The sequence below is a fragment of the Nomascus leucogenys genome, chromosome 3, assembly GCF_006542625.1.
Source record: "Nomascus leucogenys isolate Asia chromosome 3, Asia_NLE_v1, whole genome shotgun sequence".
Lineage (NCBI taxonomy): Eukaryota > Metazoa > Chordata > Mammalia > Primates > Hylobatidae > Nomascus > Nomascus leucogenys.
The window spans coordinates 69,734,158-69,745,155 of record NC_044383.1 but is presented as its reverse complement, the minus strand read 5'-3'; the positions used below and the strand labels follow the sequence as shown (position 1 = coordinate 69,745,155).

The following is a 10,998-nucleotide window of genomic DNA, read 5'->3' as shown; positions in this document are numbered from 1 at the left end:
GAAGCCTTTGAGAAATATAATGTTTTGTGCAGGAAACACATGAGGGTATAAGAAAAGACACACACACAATACCTTTAAGGGTAAACAAGCGTTATCCCAGGTAAATGGCAATGCATATATAATAAGCAAATTGATATAATAAGAACATTGCAATGGGAAGGGGAGAAGAGAAAAAATATATATCTTTACACTCACCGGACTATGGAGGATTCATCAGCAGACCAGGAAGCAACAGCCTGGGCTCCAGAGTCAGCCACCCATCCCTGCACAGACAAGGAGAGGTCTTTGGAGCTTTGGTGCAGTCTGGGATCCTAGCTCTTTTTGTAACAAGTTGTTTGGCATGAGGCCCAGTTGCAACTGGGCTCTTTGCAACTGGGCTCAAGGAACACAAAAAGGTCAACTTGTTTTTTTTGCGATTAGCTATTGTTTTTCAATAACTAACATATAGGAATAGATTAAAATAGAGATTTCTCCAAAACAATCTGCACCCAGTTCTCTTTGCCCAGCTTGGCCTCAGTCCCATTCAGCCAGAAGATGGCAGCTGCGCTGACAGCCAGGCCCCCAGGCGTCCTGTCTCTTCACTGCGCTGTGACTGTGCCCTGGCCTGGAGCCCTCTTTGGGCAGGTCTGCACCTGCAGCATGGCATCTCTCCCACATTGTGCAGGGACCAGGGGAAGGTCGGCAGGTGAATGCCTCAAAGGGCTCACATAACCTGTCCCAGGACTTGGTGACCATTGTTTGTGTCCATGTTCAACTGAGTTCAAATTTAATATTTAACTTTTCCTCCACAAATTCCCCTGTCTTGATGAATCATCTCCGTCTAGGCAAGATGAAGCCCTTAGGCCGTTACACAACCTCCGCTTCCTGGGTTCAAGTGATTCCCCTGCTTCAGCCTCCGTAGCACATGAGACTACAGGTGTGTACCACCACACCTGGCTAATTTTTTGTGTTTTTACTAGAGATGAGGTTTCACCATGTTGGCCAGGCTGGTCTTGAACTCCTGACCTCAAGTGATCCACCCACTTTGGTCTCCCAAAGTGCTTGGATTACAAGCGTGCACCAGCGGACTGGCCCTAAATGATTTCTTTCTGTCTCCTGTAACAGTCTGAAATTACTTAAAGGTTGTTTCAAATTGAAAAAATAAAAAGAATGTAGACAAAAATAAAATATAAAAAGTTAAAAAATTACATTAGATTACAAAATATATATGTAAATCTCGAGAGGTCAAAAATGACAAATTTGATTTTTTATAAGCTTTTATCAAAATTACCTTTAGTATTGATAACACATTATTGCTAAAGTAAAAGTTGATTTTCTCTTGAACAAAAATTTTATGTATTATTAATATGAGAGCAAAATACTTCTGTTCACCTTTTGAATACATTCAAAAAGAGAGAAAGAAAAGATAGAATTTTCCCATGCTCTGGGGTGGGCCTGGCTCAGCTCAGGAAGGAAGCCCTGCCTGAAAAGGCTGCAGCTTAGGCTGTCACTCTTTCTTCACTCAGCCCAGCGTCTGATCACATCTACTGTCACTCAGGGCCTGAGGGGGCGGGGCCTTAAGCATTATCCAATCAGCGATGGTGGGCTGGAAACCATCCAATCAGGAACGCAGCTGGAGTGAAGAGAACGGTTTCCGGGTTTGGTGCGGCCTGCGTCTCTCGCTGCAGTCAGAGTTCCAGCTCTGGTTCTTACTGCTCCTAAAGGCCCAGGTTCTGTGGCCCTGTGTCCTGCAGGTATTGGGAGATCCACAGCTATGACACCGGGACCTCCTGGAAGCCAAAAATGGTGAGAGTGAGGGTCCGACATCCCGAGAGAGGAGAGGGACTGGTTGGAACCGGTGAAAAGTGGCTGTGGCGGGACTCAGGCCTCCCCGCAGTCAGCTCCACAATCTGCCCCCCAGTTCTTGCTCAGCTCGGCCTCAGTCCTGTTCAGCCATAAAATGGCAGCTGCGCTGACAACCGGCCCCCGGGCGTCTTGTCTCTTCACTGCGCGGTGACTGCCCTGGCGTGGAGCCCTCTCTGGGCAGCTCTGCACCCGCAGCGTGGCTTCTCTCCCAGATTGTGCAGGAACCAGGGGAGGGAGGGCAGGGGAGAATCCTGACTCGGGGTGCGGGTTCATGAATGGGAAGAGCAGCTTTGTTCCTTTGGGTTTACAGTTTCTCTTTTCTCCTATTAAAAATTTATGGAGCCGGACGCTGTGGCTCACGCCTGTAATCCCAACGTTTTGGGAGGCCGAGGCGGGCGGATCACTTGTTGGTAAAGAGGTGTTAGGACAACTAAGTTCCTTTTAAATGACTCAACTTTCTGGTCGTAAGTTGTAAAAGTTGTAAATCAACCCTACCCCTTCTTCTACCCCCTTTTCCTTTTCTCGCAAATCGCGCATTTACTTTATTTGGAAAAAGTTTGGGTCTAAGCTTACCGGGATCAGCTTAGATTGTGCGGTCTGATCCCAGCCAATAGAGGATGGAAACAAAAACAGGAACTGCATTAGGGTTCAAAATCCCTTCCTGGCTGGGCGCGGTGGCTCAAACCTGTAATCCCAGCACTTCGGAGGCCGAGGCGGTGGATCACGTCGTCAGGAGTTCTAGACCAGCCTGGCCAACGTGGTGAAACCTGTCTCTACTAAAAATACGAAAACTATCTGGGCGTATTGGCACGTGCCTGTAGTACCAGCCACCTCGGAGGCTGAGGCACGAGAATTGCTTGAACCCGGGAGGCGGAAGTTGCGGTGAGCTGAGATCCAATCATCGCGCTCCAGCCTGCGTGACAAAGCGAGACTCCAGCTCAAAAAAGAAAAAAAAAAGTAAGCATCTTAAAAATTCCTTTATGTAAACACTGTGAGTAATTTCACTGGATTTTCTAACACTTAGTTTCAAAAACCAAGTGAATAACTCTGACATGGACATTGAAGCTTGAACCTAGTGACACCAAGCTAAGGCTAATATTAAGGCTGCAACAGGGTTTTTTTTGTTGTTGTTGTTTTTTTAAGACACAGTGTCGCTCTTGGTGCCCAGGCTGGAATGTAATGGCGTGATCTCGGTTTACTGGGTTCAAGCGATTCTCCTACCTCAGCCCCACCAGTAGCTGGGGATTTACAGGCTTGCACCATCATGCCCGGCTAATTTTGGTGGTTAGTAGAGACGGGTTTTCTCCATGTTTGTCAGGCCGGTCTTGAACTCTCTGCGTCAGGCCCGCCTCGGCCTCCCAAAGTGCTGGCATTATCGGTGTGAACCACCGCACCCGGCCAGTAGGAGGTTATTAAAGGCCCTGTTAGTTTTTTCTGGGGAGCCTCCCTCACAGATACCTCAGACTGCTCACCCCAGCCATGGAAGGAGCCTTCATTCTGAAAGAAGCTACAAAGCCCTGGAAAGCTGGGGCCCCACAGGCAGATGCAGTTAAGATTAAGATGAAAGGAAACTGGGAGGGTCTTACTGGTAATGAAGTTGTTACGGTTTTGAGGCACTTTTTACGCTTTCTAAAATAAGAATGTTAGATTTATGTAAAAAAAAACAAAATGAATTCCTAAAAATTATTGCAACAGGAAGAAGTACCAGCTAACTAAAAAATCTTTATGGCTTGCAAAAATGTAGGCAGAAAAGGGCTTTCTTTCGTAGGGAGAAGTAAACAGAGAAGGCAGGAGGGGAATGGCAAATGGAGGGTGAAAAAGCCAGATTTTAGATCAGAGAATGTCTTACCCTGAAATCAGCGTGTTCTTAGGAGGGACATAAAATGGGGTTGTATGTTGACCCAGACTGAGGGTGGCTCAAAGTTCACTAGCCTGAGGGATGGAGATAAACTTAAGTAAAGTTTGATTAAGAAATATTTTAGGCTGAGCGCCATGGCTCAGGCATGTAATCCCAGCAGTTTGGGTGGCCTAGGCAGGCGGATCACCGGAGGTCAGAAGTTTGAGACCAGCCTGGTCAGCATGGTGATAACCCTGTGTCTACTAAAAATACAAAAATTAGCTGGTAGTTGTCGTGGCCACCTGTAATGCCAGCTACTTGGGAGGCTGAGGCAGGAGAATTGCTTGAACCCTGGAGACAGAGGTTGCAGTGAGCTGAGATGGTGCCAAGGCACTCCAGCCTGGGTGGCCGAGCGGACTCCATCTCAAAAAAAAAAAATTATTTTGACCACTGAAGACAAATTCAGCTGAATTTCTTAAGGAGAAAAAGGAGAAAATGTGCAGAGTGTGTGTCTGGCTGTGTGATAGGTAAGAAAAGAGAGCACCATCTAAGTCATAACGAGAAGGGCGTTTCTTTCCATATACTGTACCTGGAGCACACAAAAGGTGGAGAATTGTATTAATCACAAATATTTTCCGGGATTATCTATGTGTTTCATCTTTCCCCATCTCTTTTCTTTGTTCTATGCATTTCTTCCATTTGGCTTTTCCTGGGCTGCCTCTTATATATGAAACCAGTAAACATAACTACAATGTTTTGCTGATTTGGGATTTTTTTTTTTTTTTAGCTTTGATTTTTGGTTGGGTGTACACATGTGAGTTTGTTATACAGCTAAAATTATGTCATGGGGGTTTGGAGTGCAGATCGTTTTGTCACTGAGGTACTAAGCATAGCACCAAACAGGTATGTTTTCTGATCCTCTTACTGCTCCCACACTGCCCCCTCAACTAAGCCTCAGTGTCTGTTGTTGTTTGTGTTCTTATTACTTAACTCTTACTTATAAATAATAACATGCATTTGGTTTTCTGTTTCTGCATTAGTTTTCTTTTTTTTTTTTTTTTTTAATAATTTTTTTTTTTTTTTTTTTTTTTGAGACAGAGTCTTGCTGTCACCCAGGCTGGAGTGCAGTGGCACAATCTCAGCTCACTGCAAGCTCCGCCTCCCGGGTTCACGCCATTCTGCCTCAGCCTCCCTAGTAGCTGGGACTACAGGCGTCCGCCACCATGGCCGGCTAATTTTTTGTATTTTCAGTAGAGACCGGGTTTCACTGTGTTAGCCAGGATGGTCTCGATCTCCTGACCTCGTGATCCGCCCACCTCAGCCTCCCAAAGTGCTGGGATTACAGGCGTGAGCCACCGCGCCCGGCCCTAGTTTTCTTTTTTTGTTTGTTTTTTCTTTTTTTTTTTTTGAGGTGGATTTTTGTTCTCGTTGCCCAGGCTGGAGTGCAATTGTGCCACCTCGGCTCACCGCAACCTTCGCCTCCTGGATTCAAGCAATTCTCGTGCCTCAGCTTTCTATGTAGCTGGGATTAGAGTCGCATGCCACCACACCTAGCTAATTTTGTATTTTTAGTAGAGAGGGATTTCTCCATGTTGGTCAGGCTGGTCTTAAACTCCTGACCTCAGGTGATTATCCCACCTCAGCCTCCCAAAGTGCTGGGATTACAGGTGTGAGCCACCATGCCCGGACTCTGCATTAGTTTTCTAAGAATAATTGTATTGTCTCCAGCTTCATCAGTGTTATTGCAAAGGACATGGTCATTTTTTTTTTAATGGCCACAGAGTATTCCATGATGTTTATGTACCATATTTTGTTTTTACTAAATCTTTTATTGTATTTTATTTTTGGAGATAGGCTTATTGCCCAGGCTAGAGTGCCATAGCATGATATTGGTGTACTTTAGCTTCAATCTTTCAGGCTCAAGCAATTCTCTCCTACCTCATCCTCCCAAGTAGCTGGGACTACACGTATGCATTACCATGCCTGGCCAATTTTTCATTTTGTATTTTCCGTGGAGACAGGATTTTGCCATGTTGACCAGGCCGGTCTCAAACTTCTAAGCTCAGGCAATCCAGCTGCCTCGGCCTCCCAAAATGCTGGGATTACACCGCATCTGACCATACCATATTTTCTTTATCTTGTCTACCAGTGATAGGCATTCAGGGCCTGTCCACGTCTTTGCTGTTGTGAATAGTGCTGCAATGAACATGCATGTGAATATGTCTTTATAATATAATAATTTATATTTCTTTGGCTATATACCCAATTATGAGATTCCTGGGTCAAATGATAATTTTGTCTTTAGTTTGAGGAATCACCACACTGCTTTTTACTGTTGTTGAACTAATTTACACTCCCACCAGCAGAGTATAAGCATTCCCTTTTCTCTGCAACCTTGCTAGCATCTGTTATTTTTTGACTTATTAAAAACAGCCATTCTGACGGGTGTGAGGTGGTATCTCATTGTGGTTTTTCTTTCAATTTCTCTAATGACTAGCAATGACCTTTTTTTTTTTTAAATAATGCTTGTTAGACACATGTATGTCTTTGACAAGCATCTGTTCATGTTATTTGCCTACTTTTTAATGAGGTTGTTTGCCTTTTTCTTGTAAACTTGCTTAAGTTCTTAATAAATTCTGTATGTTAGACCTTTGTCATAGACAACGTTTGCAAATATTTTCTTTTATTCTGTAGGTTGGTTGTTTGCTCTATTTATAGTTTCCTTTGCTGTGAAGAAACTCTTTAGTTTAAATAGGTCCAATTTGTCAATTTTTGCTTTTGTTGCAATTGCTTTTGGTAGCTTCATCATGAAGTCTTTGCCAGTGTCTATATCTAGAATGTTATTCTCTATGTTATCTTGTGGAGTTTCTTACAATTTTAAGTTTTTCATTTAAGTCTTTATCTTGAGTTGATTTTTGTATATGGTGTAATGAAGGGGTCCAGTTTCAGTCTTCTACATAATGCTAGGTAGTTATTCCTGCACCATTTATTAAAGAGAGAATTCTTCCCATATTCCTCTTGTCAGCTTTGTCAAAAATCTGATGAGTGTAGGAGGGTGGCATTATTTCTGGGCTCTCCATTCTGTTGTGTTGGTCTTGTGCACTTATGGATTTCATATAATATCTTTCTCTCTTCTGGTTTTTCCCCCATAAACATTATTTCAAGTGCATACAGTGTGCTAATTTCAGATCTCCAAGAGTTCAAACTCTTTAAAAAGTTCCAAAAAAATTTTTGCTATTCCCTCTTTTCTTTTCTTTTTTTTTTTTGAGACGAAGTCTCGCTCTGCCACCCAGGCTGGAGTGCAGTGGCGCAATCTCGGCTCGCTGCAACCTCTGCCTCCTGGGTTCACGCCATTCTCCTGCCTCAGCCTCCCAAGTAGCTGGGACTACAGGCACCCACCACCACGCCCAGCTATTTTTTTTTTCTTTTTTTTTGTATTTTTAGTAGAGACGGGGTTTCACGATGTTAGCCAGGATAGTCTTGATCTCCTGACCTCGTGATCCGCCTGCCTCGGCTTCCCAAAGTGTTGGAATTGCAGGCATGAGCCACCGTGCCTGGCTGCTATTCCCTCTTTTCTTAAGGGATTTAGAATATATGTAGATATTTTTCTCTGCTTGTTTGAAATATATGTAAATCATGTCAACAGCTAAATAAAAGTTTTGTCATTTTTTCTGACTCCAGATTATTTTTAGTACTTAAGACTTATTGCTTTGTTTTTGGTTCTGAAAAGTTTTTATTTTTTATTTTTATTCCTTTAAAGTAGACACAGATTTGTTTAGATACAAGCTCATTTTAAGAGCACACAGAAGTTTAGCACAAAGATAGGATTAAAGGTAGCAATACAGAATAATAAAGACTAAATGATACTCAGTTTCTTTGACAGAAACCTGATAATCCAAGGTAGCTATCCAATATTTTCAGGCTGAAGTACTTATACTGTGAAAGCAAGAACACTTCAGGGTATAAACTGAACAGTTGAGTCTGTAGTTGTACCTTGGTTTCTGTTTATTATTTCAGAGCAATTAGAAGTTATCTTTGTAGATAATCTGCATTCATATAAATTGAACCATATTTTCATTTTTGTTTTTGAGACAGAGTCTCACTCTGTTGCTGAGGCTGGAGTGCAGTTGTGTGATCTCTGCTCACTACAACTGCTGCCTCCTGGGTTGAAGTGATTCTCCTGCCTCAGTCCCCTGAGTAGCTGGGTTTACAGGCATGCATCACCGTGCCTGGCTGAGTTTTTGTATTTATAGTAGAGATGGGGTATTACCATGTTTGCCAGCTTGAACTTGAACTGCTGACCTCAGGTGATCCACCCACCTCAGACTCCCAAAGTGCTGGGATTACAGGCGTGAGCCATAAACAGTATTTTCTAAAATAGTATGAATACAAAGCCACAATATTTACTTTGAATTAATCACTTAAATGGTTATTTTAATACTGTTATTTATGCTTTTGAAATATAAAATGTTTTAACTGAAGTATGGATTTTTTTTTTTTTTCCCCAGAGTCTCACTCTGTCGCCCGGGCTAGAGTGCAGTGGCACCATCTCAGCTCACTGCAAGCTCCGCCTCCCGGGTTCATGCCGTTCTTCTGCTTCAGCCTCCCGAGTAGCTGGGACTACAGGCTCCTGCCACCACGCCCGGCTAATTTTTTTGTATTTTTAGTAGAAACGGGGTTTCACTGTGTTAGCCAGGATGGTCTCGATCTCCTGACCTCATGATCCGCCTGCCTCAGCCTTCCAAAGTGCTGGGATTACAGTGTGAGCCACCGTGCCCAGCCTCTGTTGCCCAGGCTGGAGTGCAGTGGTGCGATCTCGGCTCACTGCAACCTCCTCCTCCGAGGTTCGAGCACTTCTCCTGCCTCAGCCTCTAGAGTAGCTGGGACTACAGGCATGCACCACCATGCCAGCTAATTTTTGTATTTTTAGTAGAGACAGAGTTTTGCCATGTTGGCCAGGCTGGTCTTGAACTCCTGACCTGGTGATTCACCTGCCTCAGCCTCCCAAAGTGCTGGAATTAGAGGCTTGAGCCACTGCGCCCAGCCTAACTGATGTATAGTTTTAATTTTTTTTAATGCTACATACATTATGACTAGTTCATTAAAATTGTTCATACTTAGATATTTATATCTAATATCAAAGACTATTTACAACCAAATTGTTACAGTTAGTAGATATTAGACATGTTTATTACTTTATTCAATCAGGATAATTATGCGTAAACACAATTTTAGTATCTTTTATTTCACTAAATTTATATGCTGCTGTTATGGGACAAATAAAGACAGGTGATGTGGCACCCAAAAACTATAGTAGCTCTTCAATTAGCTATGTTGCAAGTTCTAATATATTCCAGTGTATGAACACAGTCAGATTCTATTTTTTCATCAAAATGTGTTGTTGGAAGTTGTAGGATGTATTTCAATATAGAGCCCCATTCAATGGCTAGGAGAGGAGAGAGCAGCAGAGATGGAAATGAAACTTTATAAAATTCTTCTGAAAATGTGTCCCTCTTCTTTTCCTTTCTTTTTTTTTTTTTTTTTTTTTTTGGTGGGGGTGGGCGGGGGACAGAGTCTCACTCTGTCCCCCAGGCTGGAGTGCAGTGGTGCTATCTGGGCTCACTGCAACCTCCGCTTCCCGGGTTCAAGTGATTCTCCTGCTAAACTACCTCCTGTTATAAAGAGGTGAAAGTTTATTTGTCATTGAATATAAGTAATTAGCATACACAGATGGCCTCTCCAATCTCCAGGTGAATTTAGGACGAACTATGTATGACATGATGCTGGAAATTCTTCTATTTGTGAACTAATTATGGTGACCGTCTTTCTATCTTTGCAGTCTCTTAAGCAGATTGATGCATGTCACATTCAAGTTTAATTGTGTAATAAAACCATTTTGTTTCTGTTCTATTATTGTAGAGTTTCTCTGGGGCTGGAGAAAATTTTTCTTTTAATTATTGTTTCCAAACAGTCTAGAATTACCAGACATGATATAAACACATAAGGGCCAACCAGAATTTACTCTAGAGGGGACATTCCCTCTCAGGCTTCCAGTCAACTCACACTTGTGCAGAAAAGTACATGCCGTCCCCTAAATGTGCAGGCAGAATTGTGTTTCTGCCTATTTGTTATCTATAGTCCTCTACTGTCACTTCTAGAGAGTCTAGATCAGATTTCTATAAATTTCACAGGGCAGCAGTCAGTCATTTTACCTCTTTCTGACTCTTTTATCTTCAAACCTGAAACTGATTCAGAGACCATGGGGCCAGCAAACCCAAGTAGAGTAACACGTGTGCATTGAGTAGACATGTAGACAAGAAAATCTCCATTTCTTTCTTCCTTCTCTTGCTAAAAAGCTCACAAATGTGCAGGTAACATGTGCTGCTACTCCAGCCACTCAAGCCCTAAATCTGCTGCTCCATATTTTGATCCAGGTCTTGAGATTTGGGAATTAAAAAACTTTTATCTGAAAAATGCAAGTCCTTTTAGTTATCAAACTCAGAGATGTTAAAATAAAAGTGCAATTATGTCTTTCTCCTCCCTTTGAATTCTGTATTCATCTTTTGAAACTGTTCACTATTGCCACATGTAGCTATAAATTAAACTAATAATGCCACATTGGACACTATATCCCATACCCTAAACTATAATGATATGTATCTAATCAATAATCAATGTTATTTTTGTAAATAAATAGAAATTTCTGACAAACAACTTTGCCCACTCTCTGTGTTTCTCTTACTGTCTTTACAAATCTTCTTGTAACTGCTGCTATTCAAAGTGTAGATTCCAGGCAACTTTAATCTTTGCTCCCAGGTTATAATCTGTAAACTTTACCCAAATAAACTGTCTACTTATATTCATGTTGTGTCAGCTTTTTTTCTTTCATGTAGACTCATCATTTAGAATGTGCTAGAGCAGCCTCTATGAGGGGATCTCTTCTTTGATTGTACTCCACTTGCTGTAACACCAAAGGATGCAGAGCCAGGTGGATCCCACCTAGAATCTGCAGATAACGTCTGGCCTCTGCCTGGGATTTACTAAAAAGGACCGGACTTTGGATAGAGAATGTACAGAAAACTAAGAAAAGGCATTTTCTGCATTGTGAGATGTCAACCTAGACAGCTTACAGCTCCCATTTGGGAGTGTGGCTCTGAGATTTTTCACATCTTGTTCATTGACCTGCTACAGTGATGTGAGAGCCTCCAGGAGGAAATAGAATCTGATGACAGAATATGTGTAAGTGTAAAAAAAAAGCATCTTAAGAGTGAGAGAACAAGGCCACAAAGTATCGAGAGCTATGACCACAGCTATAT

At 42.4% G+C, this 10,998-nt stretch overlaps 1 protein-coding gene across 2 annotated transcripts in view; it reads left to right on the top strand.

The window, feature by feature from the left end:
- The first annotated feature begins 1,628 nt into the window (after positions 1–1,628).
- LOC100584580 (zinc finger protein 626) overlaps positions 1,629–10,998 on the top strand; it is a 30,885-nt gene continuing 21,515 nt past the window's right edge. Inside the window, exon 1 of one of the 2 annotated variants that reach the window (XM_003279987.4) lies at positions 1,629–1,785. In XM_003279987.4, coding sequence (XP_003280035.1) covers positions 1,783–1,785 — 3 coding nt within the window. In that variant the 5' untranslated portion in view covers positions 1,629–1,782. The remainder of the gene's footprint in view (positions 1,786–10,998) is intronic. The other variant, XM_030809419.1, reaches the window with a different exon arrangement.